We start from the raw sequence: 26093 nt of genomic DNA on the forward strand, positions 1-26093 counted from the left end.
TTCTAGACTCCACAGACACTGAACAGAAACTACTGCACTCCACGCAGTTTGAAGGTTTTCATATTAATTTCCAAAATAGCTACATTCTGCTGAGTTATGGTCTTTTGCCTCTAATGAAGCCTGCTTCTAGAAAATAAGTACTTTGATTTCAAGAGGGGCAAAGCACCTGCTTGCAGACTACTGAAATTGAACACTAATTCCCCATTGCCACAGCTCATAAACAGCCTAGGATTATGGCTCCCCATGAGCACTAAAGCAGAGCAGGCTTGAAGTAACAAAAAACCCTGGCTTTCTGGAGAGTCTGAGGTAGGAGCATACAGGAATAATGCAGGCTTGATGTATGTAGTTACTTCTAAAAGCACTTAACATAGTTTAAGAAATGCTCATCTACTTGAGATTACTCATGAAGGTGGAGGTAAACCAGATTTTAGTTTAAAGCAGTAACTTGCAAAAGCTCTCAAAATGTGACATGCAACTGGACTATGAGAGAACAAAACCACCTGCTGCATTTAGAACACATTTAGAAAGCCTTCAGCTGGTACAGGTTATTCTATTTTAAGGTCTTCCTTCTAATAACCCAACCAGATGCTAAATAAACATGGTTTAGGCAAGGTGTTAATCACTTACTTAGTAGCAACTAGGCTCACAAAAATTTTCATGCTTGGCACTACTGCTTCCTTTCACTCTAAGATGGATCAAGAACTCTAGTCTCTTGGGTACATGCTCGAATTTCACAGGGAACAGACAGAGCTGGCTATATTTTTTGCCATTAAAAGCACGGAATATTCTTAGAGCAAGAGCTGAAGTCTTTCTAACCTTGAGAAGCAACTTTTTAACAGTGACATCTTTACTCCCCAGTCAATTCACATTCCCATGCCTATAAACAAGTTCTGGTAGGTCTAAGAACAATTAAATCCACAAATGAATATGAATGTATCATTTATTTGAGGTGGACAATTCACATCATCAGAAGTCACAGGTAACAAATCTTATCTTGAATTTGAATCAGATGTTTATTTTATAGTTTTCAGGGGCAGCTTCAGAGAAAGTAAAATACAAAAGATAAGCAGCACGCATCACGCCCAGATGCGGTTGAGGATAAAACCTAAAATATGAATCCTCAGAATGCAATTTCAACAGGAAAAAGAAAAAACACCTGATGGGATGAAAAAGATGCATCTTGAAGGCAATCCACGGAATGGCTTCTTCAATTATTCATTGTTAAAAAAGTATGCAAATGATGGCACAGACATATCCAACCCTTTCAGCTGCGAGCAAGAGAAAACCTTGTCCTAACATATTCATTGCATAAGTCTAAAGTAATATACAGAAAATTTCAAGTAAAGGATTGTGGTCTGAAGTAAAAATTCCATTTCTGATTTAAAAAATTAGAAGGCTATCTGTTTTTCTTCTCTCCATCCACTGGTTGATCCGTTTCAGAGTCATATTGGCATTTTTCCACACATTTCCTAGGGAACCAGCCTCGTTCTCTTATTCCACCTTAAGACATGAAAAGTTGCATTAACTTGGAACAAAACATTGACCCACTATAAAAGAAAAACACAGGACTGGAAGAGACATCAAGACGTTACCTAGTTTATTTTCTTCTCCAAGGCAGGTCATCTAAGTCATTCCTACCATCATTGCCTAGGGACGCATAAAGTCTCCCCCATTGCCTAAAATGTTTTCAGAGATCTCCAAAGTTTGCCAGTACTCTGCCTTCTTACTACTAGGACATATTTCCTAATACTCTATCTGAATCTTTCCGTCTATAAGTCAAGTTCACAACTCCTCTTTCTACACACCAGGGCCACAGGAAGCAGCTAACAAGCTTCTCTACAACAGACTTTCATGCAGCTGATAACAATTTGCACACACACTGGCTTTCTCCCATCTCCTTGCCCTCTCCACATAAGCCACCCCAATTCTTTCAGCTTTCCCTTGCACGTCACATTCTCTAGTACTCCTATTATTCTCATTCTTTCCCTCTCAACCCTTTACAGCTGATCTCCCTCTTTCTTCAGATGCAGTAACTGCTTTCAGTTGTGGCAGTAATTCAGCTGAGTCTCTGCCAATGTTGAGTAGGATGGAAGGATTACTTCATGCATCTGGGAAGCTATATGCTTTTTTCTTTTTTGCAAGTGTTGACTCCATCTTAAGATTATGACTGACTATTATTTTCCTCAGGAGAACTGCTACTTAATCACTTATTTTTCCATCTTGTTTTAGTGCTTGTTATTCCTGCCTATTTATAGCATTTTGCTATACATTCCTAACAAATCTCATCCTATTTTTGAAGCCTAGTTCTCCAAAATGCCAATGTTACTTTGAATTCTAATCCAGCCTCTCGGTATACACCAAGTTCCCCACTCAGACCACATTTCACCTGATTTAAAAAGAATATTTGATATAGCACAGGTAACTCCAGCTAACCTTCACAATAAACACCACAATGCAAACTATTAACATGCTCATTCAATGACTCCTTTAGGTTTGATGTTTGAAAGAGTTCATCGGAGTGAGCTGCCAAAGCACTTGTAGTCCACAAAGGTCTCAGACCTCCCATGAAAGGCATGGACACTTTCAATCTAGGAATTTCAATCTAGTAAACCGATCTGTTTGCTGCCTCTCTTTTGCCAACAAAGAACGTATGTGAAATGAATTCACAATTGTTTGGAAGAGACAACAGAATCCAACGCACCCTCGATGGAAAGTCTGGCAGGTAAAATTTTAGCTCAGTCCTAAGCAGGAGGGCTAACGTAAAAAATGTAAAAATTTCAACACAGGTGGCTATTATGTCTCTCTGCAGACCAGCAGGAGTCTTTAACATCTTTGATAGCTGTTGTTAGTTACATAAATGCATGACAAAGTTTTTGAAATCAATCCCAAACCAAAAATATAATGTCTCCTTGTTTTTGAGATGTACCAAGAGTAATCCCAGATTTTATATGTATTTGGGGTGTTTAGGTAGGAAATCTGAATGTATTTAAGAAAAATAAAAAAAAAAGAGAAATCACCATTAACCTCTTTAGAGTCTAGATGTCTTAACTTTTTCTTAGAATATGAAAAATTGTCCCCCTTCCCATTCAACCTTCAATAAACTACTAGATGAATGTTCTTTCAGTCTGACAGATTCACATAATGTTTATCAAAACTGGTAAATCTACCAGATGTGAAGAATAAAGACTGTGGATGTGGTTTTAGAGGGGAGAGGAGCTAATGCCAATAAGGTCAGTCGTTACATTTTGAAAACTGAACATGTAATATTGTCCACATTTCTAGACAGCTATAAAATTGATTGGTAATTTTCAACAGAAAAAGTGAAAAATAACTGCTTCATACCATCAGCAGCTGAGTCGAGAATCTTCTCACCATACATCCAGTGTCTGGGGAAGAAAGCGTAACAGGTAATTAGATGCCAGAACTCATCTCAGTATTTCTTTTAACTAAACATAAAGGTGTGGAGGCACTAACTTTAAGCCTCTTGTGGCTAAAATCAGATCCCCTTTACTCAGTGCAATTCTAGGTTCTTCAGTGCATGGTGTTGTGAAGAATGTTTTAACACCTTTAGTCACAGGGCAGCAGACACCGCTGTAATCTTCTACTGCTCGATACCGCACCTACAAGTTTGAACAGAACACCGCAAGATATTATTGTATGGAGCTATGGCTTTGCTGACAGTTTCATGCCAAAAGTAAAAATCAATTCAAGCATACCATTAGATTCGAGCATAATGACGACGATTGTCAAAGGGACTCTAAATTCTAAATTAACCACTTAACAATGAAGCACAGACATTTTTATTATCATGTTTCTTACCATCTGGAAACTAAGGAGCAAACGCAAAGAAAGCTAAATGCTAAGTTTAACTAAGCAGAGGTTGCAGCACACTGTTTGTGTAGAAACACAAGGTATTTAATTGCTAGATTTAAAAGTCAAGAAAAGAAACAGTCTCAGCAATTACTTACACTAATTTATACTGATATTTCAAAGTAATTACAGATCAAACTTCAGAAATACTTACACTTCTTACTCGCTTGTCTGCCTTCTGTTTCAGTTGCTCTATCTATAAATGATTATAAATAGAAATTTAGGCAGTGTTTAGTTTAAGAGGACTTGTGTATTCAACACAAAATGAAGTCAGGTATTGAAACCATTCAACAGACACATGAAATATAATTAGCATTCAAAAGCACTCACAAAAGCTTAACTTTTTAGCGTATCAAAAAAGGGGAAACATTTGACAGGACTCCTGTTTCTTAACTATATGTATTACTAGTCAGACTATTTTAGTTATTTAAAAAGTTGGCAAATTACTGCAAAGGAAAGCAGGCAATTGGGTAGTGGGGAGGTAACTTGAGATATCACTGAAGTGGGGAGGATAACTTGAGATATCACTGAAGATCAGTTACCGTCAAACTGTACTGGTGACAGCCATTTCTTACTGGCCAATCCAGGCCGTCTCCCTCAGGAATCCCAGACCATGTAAACACTTGCTTGAAGTTTTTCCATTTACTTCCCGTGTCATAAGGAAAAATAAAGGTCTCACCCGTTTGGTAGTACTGGATTCTGTCTTTGGCCTGGAAAATAATTAAGAAATACAGTACATAAAAACATACCCTACAAACTGCAACTGAACAGCAAATATTAAGAAGGCCAGGTCATATGCCCTGTATGGGTCCATGAGACCTGAAGGCAAACGTTTTGAGACAGGAGCGGTAAGTTTCTGCTATATTAACCTAGGCTTTTAAAACCACTTACAACAATCATGCATTTAGAAGTGCATCTGGTCTGGGTGTGCCCCGGCCCCTTTAGCAACAGAGACAACTGACTGCCCTGACTGTATTTTATGGCTTTTTTCAAAGACTGATGCCTGACCATTTCTCAGTTACATACAAAGACTTCCACAGCTCAGGATTCTTTGATTAGCGATCATGAGCATAATTCAACATTGGTAGCATCTATTCCACCTCTAAGAAGTGCATATATACAGGCACGCTCTGAATATCCCACGTTTCTGCAGTCATGAACTTTTCATTCTTTCGGTAACAATGACATCTAGTGGAACAGCCACAGAAGAGTTTGTGCTCTGTTGCAATAATGTTGCTTTTATTAAACACGTATTACAGTCTGTCCTCAGTTTTCAGAACAAACGTATTAGCAGTCTGTGTTTTACAGCAAAAATTTTAACAGATTATTCCAAATTCTACTATTAAGTTATAACAGGTTTTTCTTTCATTTATGTTCCATTGTCCTATTATTCAAAGGCCCAAAAGGACTACGATCCAGCTAAGCTAGATTCTATGCAAAGAGATGGCATTACAATTCTTAGCTACTTAACACACAGTGAAGATCCTTGTACTAATTTTCACCCAGAATAAAAGAAAGACAATAGGATAATAATGAAACGTTTGTGGACTTTTACAAAATAAGCTGGTAGCACTGAACTAGTTTCTAAACATTCAGTCAGTTTTGCTTCCTCTAAACTTAGCTTCTGCTGCTTGGCTATATTTCTTCTGAAAAATCTTGTGAAAACCCATATAGAGATACGGAAATCAAGAAGAAATCTGATGGAGAGAAGACTAGGTATTTCATTATTTTCTAACAGTTCTTCAAAATCAAGGAAAGTCCTCCCAATTTTAATGAGAGAAGTAGGAAATTAGGAAAATCATGAGCCAAAACATGCCACCTAGAATGGGCAGGGGAAGCGGACAATTAAAGACATAGGTGGGCACAATGAGAAGCAAAGACAATTGAAGTTTCAGATGAAAACACCCATATATTCCAAGCAGATAAGCAAAGTCTCTTAAAAGCAAATATTTTTCTATGTTCAAACCAATTGCCCCAAGCAAAAAAGAAAAGAAAAATCTATGCAGTTAAATGATTTCTCATCTATTACAGTCAATTTCAGAGACAGTAATGGAAAAGCTGGCTGTAGGTGTAAAGTTAGCGGTGAAGTGAAATGACACCTTTGGTTTAAATCCAGAGAAGTGAAACAAGAGTGGATACATAAGGAGAATAAGCTTTGTAACAATACAGTACCTGAACACTGTAATAAAAGCTTACCTTTTCTTCAATCCAGGACTCGATTGAAGTTTTATTTGTCAAAATGACTTTCATCTAAAATAAAAGCATTAGGTGAAATTAGCATTGATTTTCTCAGAAATACATCAATTAAGCAAAGAAAACTTCATTTAACAAAATAAGTTCACTTCAAAAAACAAAGCAACTTTTACAGGCTTAACTGAAACACACAAAACATTCAAAATTAAAGATTCAGCATAAATACATGCTAATGCTATTCTCTAAAATTATACACTGAGACAGTACCACATAGTATTTCAGTTTATGCTTAAAATGTGTATTTTTGTTTCCTTCCAAAGATCTCAAACATTTGAAGTAATATATCTACCATGTTTATATCTATTTTCAGGGACAGGGGCATGTACTCCTGAAATACCAAGTATTATGCCTTTTCCAGATAGTTTATACAGCCCATCTCATGTTTACTTAGTTCATTACATTTTCAGCTCCAAGTTCTCCCATGAGGAAAAATAATAAAATAACTGTGATAACAACAGAGGATTTGGGAGAAAGCAACATAAAACCTGCTACACAGCAACATAAGCTCTAAACAACTGCTTCTGTTCTGAATTCTGTTTCTGCTCCACAACGAGGCAAAACTTTAACCTCTTTGTAACAGAAGCCATAAACTTACCTGGATAATGAACAGCATACCAACAGCAATAGTTGTTCCTAATGCCAGTCCTAAGGCAAATAAAGATGCAGCAAATGCAGACAGTCCAAAGGGAATAATGGGTCGAGGGTCCCTCTTGGCTGCACTCATGTCAATCTTTACAGAACTCCACCCAAAAGATATCTGCAAAGGGAAAAAGTCATCATTGAGCTCTAGAACATTCTGACTCATGAAACAAAACAAATTATCAATAAAAAATCTGGCTCTGAAGATAGGTGCCCAACTTCTGACAGGTTTATAATGCAAGTGGAATAATTACCAAAAAAAATATTCAAATTACTTTTCCTCTTCAGAAATACATTCTTTCCTAGATGTAGGCCTTCTCTAGATGGAAAGCTAAACCAAAATCACCACCTTGCAAGCTCCACATCAAATTAAGCCTAAAATCTGCAAAAAAAATAAATCTGGATTCTGGCATATTTAACAAAAACACATTCATCAGTTTCAGATAGAAAATGTTTGCACAGCGTGGTATCCATTTTCAATGGAAACGCTACAGGTTTTCCTCTGAAAGCTTTAGCAGTTCTCAACATTACTGCTCTGCAAATACAATGCACAGCCTTCATATGTTACACTCAGCTGATGTTTTCAAGCTCTTCATTGCAACCAAAAAGGCTGAAATCAAAGCTCATAACCTTAGCCATAGATCTGAGATAAGGGATGTATTCCAGCACAAGCTTTGCTCACTGTTGCTCCAATTAGATTTTACCATTTAAGAACAAATCCAACATAATTTGGTTTTGGCTAAAAAAAAAAAACGTACTGTTTTTCCCCTTGAAGAAAGGGATACAATTCTAGAAAAGTGGCAAGCAAAAGAAAATAAATAGCATCTAACTTGCATGTTGGAAATAAATAGCAGCTAGTTTCTGTGCCAGCCAAAACACAGCCTGTCTCTCTATATAAAGTACTACTCAGAAACTGTCTTCGGTGAATGCAAAGCTCTAGGAAACTCCCAGTGATTATGACAAGCAACAGGGGAAAAAAAAAAAAAAGAGAAAAGAAAATAAAAACAGCTTTCTCTGAATCCTCCTGCAATCAATGAACATACTTTTCACAGGCGGAGAGCAGAACTGAGAGTACATGTTGAAAGAATAACAAGGAATTCCACATGCTGCTTCTCAGGAAATCAAACAATCTCATATCTCCAGAAATAAATCACCCATCTGACTTAAATAATATTTTAAGCATTTAATTATGTTTTCTTACTCTGTTGTAAAGCTGAGTGTACATAGTCATAACAAATATGAAAGAAGCGTGAATGCATCCTAGTGGGGCTAAGAGGAGAAACAGAGTGAAAGATGCATGATTCTGGTATCCGCAACAGTTGTTGATCCAAGGACAATGGTGATCCATTTTCATGACACATCTGTGAATAATAAGTATTCATTAATATAAAGGATATTTATTATGTTTTTTCCAAAAAGCACAAAGAAAAGGACAACTAACTTTCTACTACTAAACCTCCACTCATTCATTTAAACCCACTAATTTCCAACAGCTCAACGCAACAGCCTCTTTTTTCGTTGCTATTTAGAATGCTATTTCATGTTGTAGAGTGAAAGAATGCAAAACACAAAGTGCTCCCCGGTCCTACCATCTCTAATTATCACTCCATCCTCTTTACTCAAACTTGCTGGTTGCTAATAAACACCATTCCAGAGCTCGGAGACGGAGGCCTAGAATGGGAAGTGTAAGAACTACCAACACAATAACTAAGCACTAATATTATTGCCAATTCTTTTAAATAAGCACACCAGTAAAACAAAGGAAGTATCAAGTCCCCTGGGAACTACTTGCAGAAAGAGCATATGAAGATACACAGACAGAACTGTGCTAATGCCTCTTTCTTTTCAGTAGTAGACCCTCTGAAAGCTTCATCAATTGCTATGTATTGACCATACACCACTATGAATCCTTTTCAAAACCTATTTAACAAGCATAAACACCCCTAGAGACACTCGTGTATTCAATATAAAGCTGGTTATTTTGGTTTAGCTTGCAGGTGCAAAAAAAAAAACAAAAAAACACCTGACAAAAGATTTGTCCACATCCCAAATTGCATTGATTCAACTTAGCAGGTGTAAAAGTCACTAATTATAATGTTGCGGTTCATCTGCACCAAACCTAAGTGATAAACAAAGGACTGAACTACACAAATATCCAGCTTCTCTGAAAATAAAAGTTAAGCGTTTTGGAACTGCTGACCTCATTATCTTTTAAACTAGTCCATTCCCAACAGGAAGTTCAGTTTCTCCCTTTTAAAGTATTAGTTGTTCTTCATTAGCATATGCTCAACTGCCACTGTACAAGTTCTTGAACATGTAATATTAATTATCAGCACAAGTGTTTCTGAAGAAGTTCCTAGATCTTAACTGTAAACCTCACCCCATTCAGGTGGGCCACAAGAAGTGACCCCTTTCATGCACTGAAACTTGCCATAGCAGAGAAGACTTTTGGCAGCGGTTTAAGTTACCTACTTCACTGCAACAAGCTAGAAAAACATGCAGAATGAGTTAGTTTGGCCAGAAAATTCCTAACGCATATCAGCAAAATGATTTGGAGGATGTGCTGCAGTTTCTTCTGTTTTATTTATTTGACAAAACATAAATTATTTAAAGAACTTGCTTTTGCAAAGACAATCATCAGGATCTGCTGCCATTTTCTCTTAAACCCTCAGTGTAAAGATTGTCACTCAAGGAAAGGGATCTAATTTTAAGTCTCAGGATGATGCAGCCAAATTACAGCACTGCTCTACAGTTTCAGTCTCTACTTCCTAAAAGCGCACTGACTGTGCATCTTGCATTTATAGAAATAACAAATGAATGCACATGCTGCAATATCTTTTTACCATGCTCTGTAAGCCCTTCAGAGGAGGACCTGCCCAGTAAACCCAAGATAAATGCAACTACAGCCTAGACTGCAGACAGCTCAAGTGGCTTGTTTTTTATAAGCTACACTAAATTCTAGTGCAGCTATTTATAATAAAAGCATTCTTTAGCTCAAAACAAGTCTATTGGAAGACTAACATGTAACAAGGCAAAATTTTTTTAAGTTGACCCAAAAGGCTTATTAGTTCACTTAACATGCAGACGCCCCTTGAAAAAAACCCTTTAGTGAAAAGTAAAGAACAGTCCAAAATTTCCACTCAAATCAATATTGAACTCTCACTTGCAAAGATTACAGAATAGGCTTTTCTACTCCCTGAGCAGGTGAATGTTTGGACTCAGAACTTACAAAGGACTGAAAGATTTTCAGGTATTTACACAGGCTCACTTCCCTGAAACAGTACTGCAATGTTTTGTTAATGCTATCAAAAAGTTCTCAAGGGGAACTGATTTTGAGCTAAAAAGAAAATGTTAAAGACAGATTTATTTATTAAACACAGTAAAACCATATAGTAATGATACAACTAGAAAGTGGAAATATTTGAAACGGGTATAGTGTTCATATGTAAATCTTTTAAAAATGCACAATACAAGACTTGGAAGAATAAAATATATTAATAGCTCATCGTTAGATTAGCAGCTGCTTTAATATGGACTTAAAACAACTTTAAAGATAGACAATACCTGTTACACTTTCGACAGTGGTGTGAACGTGGTGCCTTGTAAGACTGACACACTTTACAGTATTGGAGATACATGCAATCCTGAGATTTTTCCTTTAAACAGAAGAACAGGCGTTAGACATATAGATAATTCTACTGGCAATATATATCTTAGCACTTTCCTAACCTAAGCATCTTTGCTTACTTCTGACAGGGTGTGTCTCATAACCCAACCCTATTTAATCGTAGGTAGCGAGGAGAGAAAAAACCAAAATTAAATACTCTCTTGGCTATCAACACAGCCATCTCCCACTGTTGGAAGTGCTGGTTGCTAAAAGAAATAAACAGCTCTTCCATCAGGAAGAGCAACTGTACAAGCAGGGTTTCATAGTGAAGTTCTGAGAGTAACAAGAAGCATAAGGACTTTATTTTTCAAGAACTTGAGCACCTTGTCTCTCCATTTTATACCCTAAGCCAATCTAGGCTTACTACTAAGATACAGTACAGGTAAGCGTTAACGATCAACTAGCTCTTGTTTGCCTCCTTCTCTCTCTTACAAACACACATATACCAACTACAGCAAGATGAGAGACAAAGATTTTTAGATAACAAACAGCAATAACGCAAGCCAAAATCTTCTGCTTACTAAGGGGAATACCCAGTTGTCCTGCTAGGACTGCATCAGGATCCTCTTATCACTAGACTCTGTTCTGAGAAATATTCCACAAGCAGAAATATAATTATTACTAATCTTCAAACCCTGGCCTGCTGTCTTGAGATACTGAACCTGTGTCACTCTGGTCCTTGATTACTACTCTTCCAAGAGATTAATGAAGCAAAGGAAATGCAAATTTCTACCTTGATTTATAATACTGTGTTGAACATAATATAAACATGTAACTTTTTCTGGCTCACATAAAAAAAAAACATTAAGTGTGCTAAATGAAATTCTTCTAATCCTTGCTACTAGCAGCAAAGTCTTCAATGCAACGGTGTGTGTGTGAGCATGCAGATAACCTTGAAGTTTTCAATCCTAGCTAACCGTACTGGTTTCACATTGTTTTGCTTTGAGAAGCAGCTATAAAACACCACAATTGCTGCCCACAAAGAAGCGCTACCGGTTGTCCCCAGACCACTGGCACCGACAGAACAAGATAAGGATGGAGCGAGCTGGAGCATACTGGAAACGCTGGAAGCAGCAGCAAAGCAGGAAAGAGGCAGAAAGTGAAGATGTCGAAACAAGGTAAGGAGAGAGGAGCAGCCCGAGGGGCTGGCAGCATTCTTCGGGGAGAAAGGGGAAATAGTGGCATCGAAAGATCGGCCGTTTCTTGCCCTCTCTGACCCCCGCACCTGCTCCTCTCAGAAAGGCGGGCCCCCGGGCAGGCCCGCACCCCCCGCCCTGGGGATGAGGCGACCGATCAAAAGCCAGTGCTTACCGGCGTCCACCCCAGCGGGACGTACCCCGGGCCCACAAACATGGCGCTGAAGTAGTTGTAGAGGATCATGACGGTCCAGTTGAGGAGCATGATGAAGTTGACGCTTCCCCCGGCGGTATCCAGGGGCCAGTACCACAGCGCGGCGTCCGCCATGGCGGTAGCGGAGCACACGGCCACCACGGCCAGGGCCACCAGCGGCCCCCAGTGGCACAGCCGCCGCGCCCGGCCCAGCCCACCCATGGCCGCCGCTACCGCCGCCCTCCCGCAGCTGCCCCGCCGCCGCCCATGGCTCCCGCCGTCCCGCCGGCTGCCAAGAGAGCGGGAGCGCCCTGAAGAAGGGGAAGGGGAAGGGGAAGGGGAAAGGGAAGGGGAGGCGTCGGGGCCGGCCGAGCCTCGGCCCCGCCCCGCCGGCCCGGGGAGGCGAGGGGAGCGGAGCCAGCGCTCGCCTCCGCCCGCCGGCGCCTCCTGCTCAGCCACCGCCCCCTTGTCCGTTGGCAATAGAGTCCCGCCGGGAAACAGCGTCCCTCCGTCCCCACCACGCTGAAGGAGCGAGGCTAGAAGGCGGGACCCCGGGTTGCCGGGCTCGAGCGGGCCGCCCCCAAGCGAAGGTCGTCAAGGGGTGTCAGGGCGGGAGCGGGGCGGCGGGCCGCGCTGCTTAAAAGCACCTGAGCGGGGGCGAAGACTCTCTCCGGAACCTGTGTCGAGACGCCCGGAGGCTGGGGGGAAACGGCTTTGAAGGGAGCAGAACGCGGAAGCGCCTGGGTGCAGAGCGGCTGAGGGCGGCCAGCTGAGCGCGGCTTTCTCGGCAGTCAGCGCAGCGGGGCCGCTGTCTCCCCCACCGGCTCCGCCGCCGCCATGTCCTCCGATTTCGAGAGTTATGAGCAGGACTTCGCGGTGCTTACGGCCGAGATCACGGGCAGGATCGGGAAGGTGCCCAAGCTGATAGGAGGTGAGTGGCGGGCGGCGAGGGGCGGCTGCTGGCCCGGCGCCGCGGGGAGGCCCCTGTGGCGCTGTGCTCCCACCGGCACTGCTCTCCGCCTTCGCGGCTGTCGCTCCGCACCGCAGGCCCGTCTTGCTCGGCTGTAAGAGCCTCTCCGGCTCCCGGAGTCTCCGGCTTCCCAGCAGCAAGCGCTTGGGGTGGTGTCGGGGGGTTTTTTAACGTGTTTTTAGTGTGGCCTGTCTCTGTGTCCCGTCACCCCAGTGTGTCGTCTTGCTCCTCACGCAGCGGAGTCGGGATTCACTTCCCCCTGTTCCAGCAGCGAGCTGTCTGGTGAAGGGAATTAAGAATAACCTGACAGAAAACTGTTCGCAAGTGGGCTGTGAGGATCGGCCCTTCCCTCCTGACTTGCTGTGGGGCCGCGCAAAGTTGTGCCGGCGCCGCTGAAGGGCTGAGCAGCGCAGGGGTCAGAGCCGGGCGGTGATGCTTGTACCAGTATCGCTGCCGGGTGCTTTTTATTGTGGGCGTGCCACAATGTCAGTCATGGAAATCAAGTCTGTTTCATGTGGCATAGACAGAATTTGTGCATGATTTAATCCAAATCTGTATTTTTGCTGTCTACTGTCGAAACATTTGATTGGGGTAATTGACTGTGGTGACTCACATGTAGGAGCAGGTTCAAAGAAATCAGTGTTCATTGACTTTAATGTGTTTGGCAGGGCCCTGCAGCATTCATGGTCTAATTCATGATGTATCCCTGCAGTAGAGACAATAATGTCAACAAGAGTGTTAAGGTAGGAAGCTGAAAATTATAATCTCTTTAACCAGTGTAGCTGAATCTTCTAGCACATATGAATCAGTGCCCTGGTATGAGACAGGAGAAAGCTGAAACAAGTGGATTTCTCATCTGTCCCTGTTGTAGCTCTGCTTAATGCCTCTTCTGTTTCCAGGTCATTAAATATTTCTGCCTCTGCTTCCTATGCATGTTTCCCAAAGCTTTAAGATACTTTAACTGTGGGAGTGGGTATCATATAAGAGAGGAATAAACACACACTAATGGTATACTTTTCCATATGACTAAAGGAAAAAACATCATACATCCAGGACCAAAGAATAACATCCTACTTTTAGAGTGGGAAATGCATCATGAAGTGATGAAGTAGTGACTGTAAACAGGATTCGAGGTAGGTGGTCAGCTAAACCATATGATCTCAGTGCAGCGTAATTCAGAGGTTCAAAATACATCTGAAATGCATAAACAAGGGGATTTTGAATAAAAATCTGATTGATTCTGGAAGGTTATGTCCAATTCTAATCTTAGCAAGTTAGAAAGTCCTCTGATAAGTTGGGGTACTGGAAGGTGATGTCCAATTCCAATCCTAGCAAGTTAGAAAGTCTTCTGGTAAGTTGGGGTAACCAACCAATCACAAGCGTTATTAAAGGAAAAGAAACTATGCCTTTTCATTGGCTTAACAAAGCTGTTTCGCTGTTTCGCTTAACAAAAAGGACATGGGGAGATAATTCAGTCACAGTCTGCAGGTACTTATGAGGTACTACTAACGGAGACTTACAAAATGAAGAAGGGAGAGATCCAAAGAGTTCCAGTGATTGAAATTTGGAACTGGTGTAATTTAGTTTGCTCAGAAATGTTATTTAACCTGTAAATGATCTCTGGAACAATTTACTGAGGGGATGCAGTGAATTCTTCCCTAATGTAAAGTACCTTATCAAGGCAGTATTTCCCACTGCCTCACAAAGTGTTGTTCGCTTTTAAACAGAGTAAATTTAAGGACCTCTTGGAGGAACAGGAATACATCATAAATACACTGGAGGCTTTTGTTCTGAACATCAGTAGTGCTACACAGTGAGCTTGTGGAAAAAGAATATTTAATTTCCTAATCGTATAGATTTGGGAAGTCACAAGTGTCTGTTCAGTAGTAGGAAGCGTATTCTGCTTATTAGGAGTGTATTTCCATAATCCTCTCCTTGAATCAGTCTCGCTTATTCACTTAGGGAGACTTTGGAGCTGAAATATGAGATGTTTAAAGAGTATTGTCTTAAACAGTGACATAGCCTAGAAGCAGCAAGCTTTGAAATCATGATTCTTTCATGTGGCCATTAGAAGGGGTTTTTTTAGAATTTGGTGTCCTCAGAGGAGAAAGAATATGTGTTTGCTGCGGGAGCAGTAGTGTGGTACTGGGCTAAATGGCTTCAAGATATAAGACAATGGTTAATTATTTTATTTTTTTTTTTAAAGGTGACTTTTCTGTGTTAGGACTTGGGGCCAGTCATACATGGTTTGGACTGGCTTGCATTATAGCTACTTCTTGCACTGTACATTTATAAGTGAGTTCATTGCTTCAGTTTTCAGGACTATTCTGTCTTTCATCAGAAAAAAACCATGTACGACTTAAAACCAAATTGCAGTATTAGCTAATAGAGGTATTTGACCACCTGGAAAAAAAAAATCTCTGACTATGCCGAGCATTTTAATCAGAAATATTTTAAATACACATTTTTCCCTTGTTTCTTGATAGGAATATTTGCAAGATCTTTGCTTCTTCATCACCAGAAGTTCCAGTTAGTTCTTGTGGAGATGGCTGGGAGAGCCTCAAAAAGAGGATTATGAGGTGGGAGGGGGACGTGAGGAGATGCACGTGAGGTGGCAGTTTTCAGCAGCAGTGATTTGAGAGAGATTGCTGATGGCCTTCTTCCTCCACGCTGGAAGAAGCAGGATGAGAGGTGTAAGGACTTGTGCTACTTCTGCGTAATACAGAGAGAGATCTCCTGAAGTCTAGTGACTGGTTTATTTCCTTCTGCTGCCCAAGATGGACCTGCTGTAAGCTTCGCGTTCAGTTGAATTGGAGAAATACTGGTTAATTGTTTTTGCAACATTCCTGCATTCGTTGTTGTCAGGACTTGATGCTGTCTTGTATTCTAGGGGGATAACGGCTCTACAAACAATCCTGTTGTCACAAATGCATAAATAGTTCAGCAAGAAATGTAACAAAGGCACTCTGATAATACAGAAACAATAAGCTGCAGGGACAATAGACTGTCTTGGGAAGAAATGTCTTCTGTTGAAACAAACATCTGGAGAATTAAAGAAAGTGTTCTGAATTGAGAAATGGCTTTTAAATAGAATTTCTATGATGCTGCTGCAGGTCTTTGAAGCATGAAGATCATGGGCTGATGTGGTTTATTAATGTTCCTCAGTGTTTCAGAGAAACATCTGTCTTGTGATTTGACCAAATATTTATATAAATTTTGATTGCTTGATCTGAGAGAGAGTTGTTTTATCAGCACAAATGGTGGTTCTTAGCCTTTTTACAGTACAGGAGCCTCTAGGTCATGGTGTTTTTAGAGTTGAATGCTGCTGCTGTTCTGATACTTGATACCTGCATTTTCTGCTGGGCAATCAAGGCACTGTATTTCAGTCTCTAACAGATTTAGCTGAAGAAAGGCCCACCTTTAATTTTCTGTTGTACCCCTGCACTGGAGTTTACTGTCTGAATTTCAGGTCTGTCTCATTAGGTGTGCCTCTTGAACCCAGTTTCGTAACCCAGAGAGAAACACATGTATTGTTCCATTTGTCTCTGCTGTTGGACAGTAACTTCTGGCAAAGTGGTGAACATGTAAACTACCCCAGCCAGTGTAGCAAAATCTGCAAGTGGTCTATGAACCGAAGCACTTTGTTACTGAATCTTTTCCTCAGTGTGTACTAATAAAAAGAAGCAATTCCACGTGCATTGAGACTGATCAGTCTTGGTCCAGATTTTTTAATCCCTTCATTGGTTTTGAGATCAAACCAGTGCCGTGTTACCTTTCTACGCTTGTAGGCAGGTTTCTGCCTTTCTGTAACTGCTGTATTTTGGATGACAAAATAGTGACTAATGCAAGGGCAAAGCTGAAAGAACAGAGGAAAATGTAGTAAAAGCTTGTTTCCTTTGTGTACAAACTTGTGTACAAACACAGAGTGGATCTCTTTGTTTGCAATCCTTACCTGGAGGGAAAAAAAACCACTTTTGCTTCTAGTTTTTATCCATATTTTGTCAAATTGACCAGTTAAATTATACACCCTAAATGCAATATTTTCTTTAGGACGTTCTGGCAATGTGGCAACAAAAATTCTACTCTAACTTTAGATATATTGATGAAGCATTGTTTTTTATTTACTTTCTTTAAAGGATATTATCAATTCTGCATTAAGAAAAAAACCCTTTTAATTCTTTCATATAGTGGAAGTGTATTTAGGGAAATGGTCAAGTAGGCAGATTGTGCCTGAGACATAGTGGGGTAATACAGTTAGTAATATGAGGATCTTTAATTGGATCATGACTTGTTTGTCCCGATCTACTAGTTTAGTAGCAAGCTTCTCTAACTCCCTCTGACCTCATCTGCAGTCTCTGAGCAAGTCATCCTGTGGATATTGTGTCCTCCTTTCTGTGGGGATTCTGACAGTGAAATAAGTTATTTCCTTAGCTTAACCGTGGCAGTAAAACTGAAAGTGAATGGTTTGAAAACCATTCCAGCAAGTACTTTATGATTGACAGTGTTGCAGCATTTCATGTTTCTGTTGCTGTTATCAGCCTAGAGGTATTGGCAGTCCTGCAGGTAAGTGGCTCCAGGCAGCATACTCCCACGAGGATTTTACATGGATGCAGCTAGAGGAAGAGAGGAAAGCGAAACAAAGTGGGTGATACTTACGCTTTGATAAGCTTGCTTTTCCTTACCAAAGTGACCCTGGTGGATCCTGCCACCCCTTCTTGTTCTGGGACTACATGCGGTTGCCAGAAGTTCAGCTGCTTTTCTGGAAATGTGTGAAGACATTGCTCCAAAGCTGCAGTGCTGGGATGTTTCCATGTGCTTGCTCACACATCTGTATTTGAAGGAACAACAAAGGCCTGTTGTCAGTAGGCCTCGCTCTCAGCGGTTGCTCTGGTCACCATCTGGGTGATTATTATAAATCTGGGATGATGTTAAAACGCAACTCTGGAGTTTGGTTGAAGTTTAATTAACTAAACCATTAAAGATCATTTGACTACCTCCTCAATTTTATGGGAGCAGTTCCAGCCAGACCTCCTTGAGTATTACTGAGTTTTCTGTACCAAAGGTCCATACCTTAATATCTCTGTGCGTAGGTAAGATCTTACCGGTCAGTGGAGTCCTAGGTAGTTCTTGTAATCACAAGTACACACAGAATTTGTAGACCATGAAATATCTTCCCCAACCCCCCAACTTTATACCCTTACATTTCACGTTGCTTAATGTGTATGGAAATTGTAATCCAGTAAAACTCAGGGAAATACTGAAATTGCTATAGTACATTTATTTTCTGTTGCTATATCTTTAAATTTTTTCAGCTTGAATAAACTGATATTGTGTGGTTTATATCATACATTGTTTTTCCTTTCATCCATCATCATCTTGCCCACTTACAAATGAAGGAAAGAACAGAGACGTTTTGGGATGCTCGGCAGGAGAATTGAAATGTGTGGGCAAACAAGCGGCAGATTCTCTTTTCTTTTGGGTCTAGTTATGTTAGGAAGATAAATCACTAACCATTGCATTTTCTGGCTTGAGTGCCATCACGAGAACCTGGTGGGGAATTAAAGAAAGACATTGCTAAAAAAGACTAAAAGTGCTGCACAGAAATGAACATTTTCTGCGTCTTCTGCTGTAGTTGAATCCACCAGACGTGGCAGAGTAAATTCCAGATTTACAGGAAAGATGCTGGTTTTCATGGAGTTATCTTTGTAGAGAGGATTGCTTGATGAAATTCTGGGTCCCTTTCAAGGATAAGAAGGGAAACTGTTTGGGAGGATTTAGGGGTGAGCTCTAACTTCTCACTTGTGTCACTGGCAGAGTTCCCTTTACTCGGAGGGCTTCAGTGTTCTTCAAGATTTTATTCTAGCTATGTTTTGCCAGCCATACTGTTGTATCCTCAGAAGGCAGCTTTTCTAGTTCTTGCCTAGCTGGTTATTTGCAAAGATCTCTGCGTTATCTTAAAGGTAGAAAGATGATCCTGAATCTGATCCCCGCTGCAGGCAGAGCTGCAACATATGTAACTGGAGAAGGACAGATCACAATGTTCACGTGTCCTTAGATGAGTATTTTAGGTAAATAAGAAGATAGGCTCATGCAAATGTAATGCAGGGTACTATGGCACAGCAGTAGAAGGGCTCAGCTGAAATATGACGTGCTTATGCTGGGGATGCTTCCCCAAAAACTGTAGCAATGTAGTCCTTTCAGAAGTGTTTCTGTTACTTTTAAGGAAGGTTGTTTTAAGGGCATGTTTTACTTTATATGGCAGAAATTCTGGGTTTGGTTGGTACCTCATCATGCCCTGATTCCCACCTATGGCGCTAAGTTTGCTTAAAAATAAAGCATTTCAGCCTGTGAGAAGCTAAATTATATACATTTATTCAGGAGGGTCTCTCTTAGAATTCAGTGGCTTGTGGCACACAGGAATCAAAGGAAATCATCAGATTAGTCCCTTTCAGTCTTCAATGTTTCACTTCTAGGATACAAAGAGGTCTTGTGGAAGAGAAGTAAAGGAATTCAGGCTAAAAAAAGAAAACCATGAAGTCTGAAGTTACACAGTAAAATCTATTGTGCCAATGTAGACTTATCCATCAAGATCTCTGGGGAGCAATGACTGGAGAGACTTTTGTGCAATTTACTTTTTATCTGCTTCATCAGGCAAACCACCAGCACAGATGTCTCATGATGCTCTTGATTTCAAACAAACAATGGTGTAAAGGGTTGTATGTTCAGAGTTTTGTTGTTGACTTCATTGAGACAGTGTGTGGATTTACAGTCAGAAGGATGGAAGATGTGGCCATGAGAGGGGCAGGAGATGATACAAATGGCAGTATAGCAGCTCCCAAATGCCCACAGTAATTAAGCAATGTGGGGACTTTTTATTATCTAGTGACTGAATATTACTCAGAAAGTCCCCTTTCATAATATAACAAACCAAACAGTCAAGCAATTGGAATATTTGGCAGATGTGACACTGAATCTCATTCTTGGTTTGTACTGGATTCTCTGCCTGAGAATGGATGGTTAAAGGCAGGTTGAAAGTCAGATGTGCTCTGCGTAGCTGGGATGTAGATTTGTTGGGGAACCTGGCAGAGGATGATTGCTACATAAAGCTTATTTTTTTTTTTAATTTTCATCTTTTATTACTAATTTACATTTTTACTGCTACTAGAAGACAGTGGTTTTCTTGTAATTCCCATGGCATTTCGTTTTGTTTGTGTGGAAGCAAAAGAAACAGGGTTCTAGACCCAGCATAGGAACAGGGGAATAGAAACCTCATTTTTCTTCAGTACCTGGATTCATTATAAATGGGATGCTTGGTTTTGCACATCTCGTATTTTGCACATAAATAGGATAAACCTTTGTTCTTAAACCATAGGGTTTTTTTACCATTTGGCTTAAATATATGCCTTCTCATGCATTTGTACACACCCAGCAAGTGCCTGCTGAGATGTAACTCCTACACCTGGAGCAGCTGTAACTGCTTTCCTAACTAGCAAATGCTGCATAACAAAGCAGAAGACTTCAAGGATTCTCCAAACTCTGCCCCCCCCCTTTTTTTTTTAATTACTAATGTGGGTATCGCAGTGCGTGATGATGTCATGGAATAAATCCCTGGAGTTGGTTTTAACTGATACATAGAAACGTTTAAAATTTTTCTTTCATGGCAAGAGCACAATTACATTGGTATTTTCACAATTCTATTTCAGATGAGAAGAAGCAGATGGTTGCAAATGTTGAGAGGCAGCTCGAAGAAGCAAGGGAACTGGTACGTTCTGGCTTTTCATATGTTAACAGCAAATTCCTAGGGAAAACAATAGGATCATTAGTGGTAACATTTAACACACTTGATGACCTAAAAATACTTAACAATACTACATTAGAAAATGAAATAATGTTTTTGAAATAGTTCTTATTTGAGGATATAAAATACCCAAGAGGAGCATATCCTTTGTTAATCTTGTGTTTAAGCGATTTAAGTTTTGAATTATTGCTGTAAACTATCACAGGCTACTACAGGCTTTCAGTTGTGGATTAGGTCTTTTACTTTAGGAATTGAATTAAATATTTACACACCTGGACTGTTTGGTTTTTTTCTTGTAGGACCCATGCATCTACTTGATTTAATCTGTCTGATTGTCTGTAGGGCTGTAGATCTTTTTTTCTCTCTTTGAGCAAGTGAGCCATAAAGATACTTAGTTGTTTGAGGTCAAGGGGGCAATGGAAGTGTGGGTTACTGATCTGAGAAGAGCATGTATGTTAACTAAGCATTAGTTAGTGATCCTCACTGACAGAAGAAAGCAATATATGTTAAGCAACTGTGACTTTTTTTTTTTAATAATTTTTTTCCCATTACAGCCTGTCTTGTCCTCCATCTGGATGAAGCCTAAAAGCAAAGTTTTGTAAATGTGGAGTAGCTGAGCAAAGGTGTTGATGACAGCTGAGATTGACTTTTTCCCCCATAAGCAATAGTTTATTGCCTGAAGGTGCTTTTGTTTATTGCTTGCAGATGAGTTTGGTCTATCTAGTGTCAGAAATGTAATCTAACTGTTAAGATAGGGAAAGGAAATCAGTTCTCCTAGCCTGAAAGTTCTTATAATTGAGCAACTTGAATTAAGGACTTGGTTACTAACTAAACAGTAATATTGAAATTCGCTTTTTAAAGTGACTTCGGAAGAAAAAGGTCTCTAGAGCGTTTGTTGACACCTGTGGTCCTTTGGTTTAAGAATTGAATTGGTCTTGTAGACCAGATCGTTGGAATAGTGTGCAGGAAAGCTGGAAAACTCTGCTGCAGGCTCACTCTGTGAGGGTGGCAAGGTGCCTAACCTCTCTGATTTGGTATTCTCAGTGAGAAACATGGTAAATATACTGTACCATCTCATGAAGATGTTCTGAAGATGTATTAAGGTCTTTTGGACACTTTCATATTCAAACACCTGAAATAAAGTAAAAATCTAGAAATTATTTTCATCTCCTTTTCACTACAACTTGACATGTCAAAAAAGCATAGCAGTACAGGGAACTTGTAGCATGGGTGGTCTGATGAAAAATAATTCAAATTTGGTTTTCTACTCGAAGTATGATTGGAAGGAGCAGAAATTGAGTTAATGGCTCATTACTTTTCTCCTTGTGCCAGAAAAAGATCATCTAAATTTGTTAAATCTATTTATTAAAAGATTAAAAAGTAAATCCTGTGTCTGTACTTTTATCCTAATGATGATCTTCATTTAATGTACTGGCTTTTCTTTCACGCTTTTGTTTTAGATCTTGTTGCTAATGCTGCTAGACAGGTGCTTAATTCAATTATTGGCTTTAAGCAATTACCTAACATGTTTGTGATTAATGTCAAGGCTCGAGTTTAAAAATCAATTTGAACAAACCTGCTAATAACAGAACTGATTAAAAAGATCCTCTTTTAAACTAAAGGCTACAGTAGAAAATCAAAATAAACCGAATTCCTTGCTACTGGTAATTTTCATACATTGGTTTTCTTCGTTTTCCTGGGTAGTCAAAGCTGGGTTTAGCTGATTTTGGTTTATTTCCTACTTGGCTAGGAAATAACACTCTCATGTGTTATAAATATTATTGTAGAGATAATCTATTTACATTGACTAACCACTGATTGTTTTAAAACACTGCGTGCTTTGTTTGGGTAAAATCACTGGTGTAATTGATTTGATGTAAGTGTAGAACTGACACCCAAACTTTTCAGACTCCCAGGCTGCTTTTTCAAGCCAGAGCTGTTGAGTTAGTGGTCTCTGGAGAGAAATCCTGTCATTCTGCATCCTATGTGGATGTAGAATGTGGATAAAAATGTTATTCTTACCAAGTTTTTAAGAAAGGTGAATGTTGTGATAACCTTAGGGAAATTCTTTTGAGTAAAAAATCTGGCATGTGCTAGAAGAGCTGGAATTAGCATTTTTGAGTGAAATTCTACTTTTAAGAAGAAAAAAACTGTCTGTGTGTTATTTGCCTTTATGTTTTATGAGGGGCCCATCACAAAATTGTTGTGTTGCAAATGCTACGTTATTCTTATCTAGACACTTGGCTTTTTTAGCATAGATCTCTATTTTAGTTCCAGGACTTTAGAATCTGAATAAAATAGCGAGTCTTAGAAGTTTCATAAAATGCTAGCAACTCTTCAGAGCAATTTATTGCAGAAAAGTTCCTGTGGGAGGGGGAAACTTATTTTGGAGTTTCAATGGACAACATCAGCAGCACTATCTTACTTTGTTGTGTTTTTTTGAATGGAAATACCAGTGGCTGCTCTGCTTTATTCTGTATTCAGTGCTGGGAGTGTACTGGATGTTATTAGGAGCAAACCTACTAGGTTAAACACCTGAGGAGCGCTAAGGATGTGGCCTGGTTTGTGAATTTGGGCAAGAGTTAGGTGCCAGAATGCTCAGCTTCACCACAGTGATGGCGAGTTTGAACATAAGCAATAACAGAAGTTTGAGCTTTTCCGTTTTCTGAGGAAAACTTGAGCTTCTACAGCCAGGTAATTCTTAGCTTTTAGTAGAATTTAGCTTTTCTCTTGCTCATGTATGAAAAATATGATTTTATGACCAATAATATGAGCCTTGAAAGTGAAAATGCGTGAAGTTAGGTTGCATTTAGGTTTACACCTGCTTGGACCACTATGTTCTGCATGACTTCACATGGAAATGTATCAGCCCAGCCACAAAATCTCATGTTTAATATCATGATGAAAAAAAAAAGGCGTTAAATGTCAGTCAGCCTAAATATGCATGCTCTGTCATTGTTCCTTGGACCTTACACTCTCTGATAGAATCAACATTTTGGATTTCATGGACTGTGATCCTGATCTTTGCTGCAAATTCGGTATTCACTGGGAGATGGTTTTGGTTTTATATAATAGATAAGAACTAAGACTTCATTATAATATCCTGACCTTGCACATATAATTTTATGTATATACAAGGAATGTTTTATATGTTTATAGAACATTTGAGATAAAATATATTGAGATGAAATTGATAAGAAATAAGCCATTAACTCCAGCTATCGGTTTAATTTGTAATACACCTTTGGAAAGTTAAGCCTGAGCCAAAGAACCAGGTAGAATTAGAAATTACTTTGTATGCTTCAATTCATTGCTGACTATTTAATTAAAGTCTGCTTTACAGTTTATTATTGAATATCATTTGTGTAATCAGAATAGATCAGGCTGAATAACTTCTGAGTATCTGGTAATTCTATTGATTAAATTCAGATGCTTTTCTTACTATATGAGGGTGAAATTTCAAAGTATAAGCAAGCGATTACATAGGAATAAACTGTAGCACTCCCTTGTGAAGACAGGTAACCAGTAGCTTGGGACCCTAATTGAAAGGCATTTCTATTCCAATGCCATATTCCTCAACTGAGATCAGTAGGAGGTGAGTAAATATTGTTTCAGGTGCCTACAGCAACCAAGGAGAAGTATTCTTTTATCTTTTTAAAGTAAGTTGGAAAGATTTTAAAAGGCAGGTAAGGGATTCTTCAGCTGTGCAAAATAGAATTCCTGAGCAGACGGCACCATGTAGAGGAGGCTCCATGACCCAGTGGGCAGGTAATCAGCAGGCAGCTCAGCCCAGGTTTATAACTTCTTTTGATTTTCTGTACCTCTGTGCCATATTTTTGTGTTTCAGGCCCCTTAGTATTCTACATTAGTATTAAGGAAGTCTTAAAGGTGGAGGAGCAGGCTGTCCCCATGTGCCGGAAAATGAGCCTTCGGGGAAGAATACTGGCCTGGCTGAACAGAGAGATATGGTCACAACTCAGGGAAAAAAGGAAAGTTTATGGCCTTTGGAAGAAGGGGCAGGCCAGTCAGGAGGACTACAAAGATGTGAGGCTATAACTAGAACTTAACCTGGTTTCAGATGACAAGGACAATAAAAAAAGTTTCTATAAATACATTAATAATAAAAGGAGGAATAAGGAGAATATCCATCCTTTATTAGACGGGGGCAGTAACATGGTAACAAAGGATGAGGAAAATGATGAGGTAATTAATGCCTTCTTTGCCTCGGTCTTTAGTAGTAGGACCAGTCGTTCCCTGAGTACTCAGCATCCTGAGCTGGAAGGCAGGGACCGGGAGCAGAATGAACCCCCCATAATCCAGGGGGAAATACTGAGGGACCTGCTGCACCACTGAGACACACACAAGTCTCTGTGGCCAGATGGGATCCACCGGAGAGTACTGAGGGAGCTGACAGGAGTGCTCACCAAGCCACTCTCCATCATTTACCAGCAGTCCTAACTGGGGAGGTCCCAGTAGACTGGCAGCCAACAAATGTGACACCCATCCACAAGAAGGGCCAGAAGGAGCATCTGGGGAACTCCAGGCCTGTCAGTCTGACCTCTGTGCCTGGGAAGGTCATGGAACAGATCATCCTGAGTGCCATTATGTGGCACATATAAGACAACCAGGTGATCAGGCCCAGTCAGCATGGGTTCATGAAAGGCAGGTCCTGCTTGACTAACCTAATCTCCTTCTATGACAAGGTGACCCGCTTAGTGGATGCGGGAAAGGCTGTGGATGTTGTTTACCTGGGTTTTAGTAAGGCCTTTGATACAGTTTCCCACAGCATTCTTCTCGAGAAAATGGCTGCCCATGGCCTGGACAGGCGTACTCGTCACTGGGTAAAAAACTGGCTGGAGGGACGGGCCCAGAGAGTGGTGGTGAATGGAGTTAATCCAGTGGGCGGCCCGTCACAAGTGGTGTTCTCCAGGGCTTGATATTGGGGACAGTTCTCTTTAATCTGGACGAGGGGATCAATTTCACCCTCAGTAAGTTTGCAGACGACACCAGGAGTGTTGAGCTGCTTGAGGGTAGAAAGGCTTTGCAGAGGGATCTGGACAGGCCGCTTCGATGGGCCAAGGCCAATGGTGTGAGGTTCAACAAGGCCAAGTGCTGGGTCCTGCACTTGGGTCACAGCAACCCCATGCAGCATCACAAGCTTGGGGAGGAGCGGCTGGAGAGCTGCCTGGCAGAGGGGGACCTGGGGGTGGTGGTTAACAGCCGGCTGAATATGAGCCAGCCGTGTGCCCAGGGGGCAAGAAGGCCAACAGCATCCTGGTCTGTATCCGGAGCAGTGTGGTGAGTAGGACTAGGGAAGCGATCGTCCTCCTGTACTCGGCACTGGTGAGGCCCCACCTTGAGTACTGTGTCCAGTTTTGGGCCCCTTGCCACAAAAAACACACTGAGGTGCTGGAGCGGGTCCAGAGAAGGGCAATGAAGCTGGTGAGGGGTCCGGAGCACAAGTCTTAAGAGGAGCAGCTGAGGGAGCTGGGGTTGTTCAGCCTGGAGAAAAGGAGGCTGAGGGGAGATCTCATCGCTCTCTACAACTCCCTGGAAGGAAGTTGTAT

At 40.6% G+C, this 26093-nt stretch overlaps 2 protein-coding genes across 7 annotated transcripts in view; one reads left to right on the forward strand and one right to left on the reverse strand.

Moving 5' to 3' along the window:
* Positions 1-922: 922 nt before the first annotated feature.
* On the reverse strand, positions 923-12225 carry ZDHHC6 (zDHHC palmitoyltransferase 6). The gene is made up of 10 exons (XM_074591123.1): positions 11741-12225; positions 10327-10418; positions 7964-8123; positions 6719-6880; positions 6067-6120; positions 4413-4580; positions 4025-4066; positions 3475-3620; positions 3343-3386; positions 923-1500 (listed from the first exon to the last, which is right to left on the reverse strand). Exons 1-10 carry the CDS (start codon positions 11978-11980, stop codon positions 1397-1399), a joined length of 1212 nt encoding a protein of 403 aa, XP_074447224.1. The 5' UTR covers positions 11981-12225; the 3' UTR covers positions 923-1396.
* Positions 12226-12278: 53 nt separating this feature from the next.
* VTI1A (vesicle transport through interaction with t-SNAREs 1A) overlaps positions 12279-26093 on the forward strand; it is a 290579-nt gene continuing 276764 nt past the window's right edge. For 3 of the 6 annotated variants that reach the window (XM_074591124.1, XM_074591128.1, XM_074591126.1), the window contains exons 1-2: positions 12320-12689; positions 20432-20490. In XM_074591124.1, the coding sequence (XP_074447225.1) occupies positions 12596-12689; positions 20432-20490 (153 nt within the window). In that variant the 5' untranslated portion in view covers positions 12320-12595. Of the gene's footprint in view, positions 12690-20431; positions 20491-26093 lie in introns of all 6 variants that reach the window. The other 3 variants (XM_074591127.1, XM_074591125.1, XM_074591129.1) reach the window with 3 other exon arrangements.

The sequence above is a fragment of the Larus michahellis genome, chromosome 6 (assembly GCF_964199755.1).
Source record: "Larus michahellis chromosome 6, bLarMic1.1, whole genome shotgun sequence".
Lineage (NCBI taxonomy): Eukaryota > Metazoa > Chordata > Aves > Charadriiformes > Laridae > Larus > Larus michahellis.

Bases quoted from the DNA above. Each gene is read 5' to 3' on its own strand.
- ZDHHC6 (XM_074591123.1), bottom strand. From the start codon at position 11,980: ATGGGTGGGCTGGGCCGGGCGCGGCGGCTGTGCCACTGGGGGCCGCTG. The intron at 4,581-6,066 runs GTAAGCTTTTAT...ATTATTTTCCAG, and splicing joins AGTCCTGGATTGAAGAAAAG to GCCAAAGACAGAATCCAGTA. The intron at 1,501-3,342 runs GTATGAAGCAGT...TCATGTCTTAAG, and splicing joins TCTCGACTCAGCTGCTGATG to GTGGAATAAGAGAACGAGGC.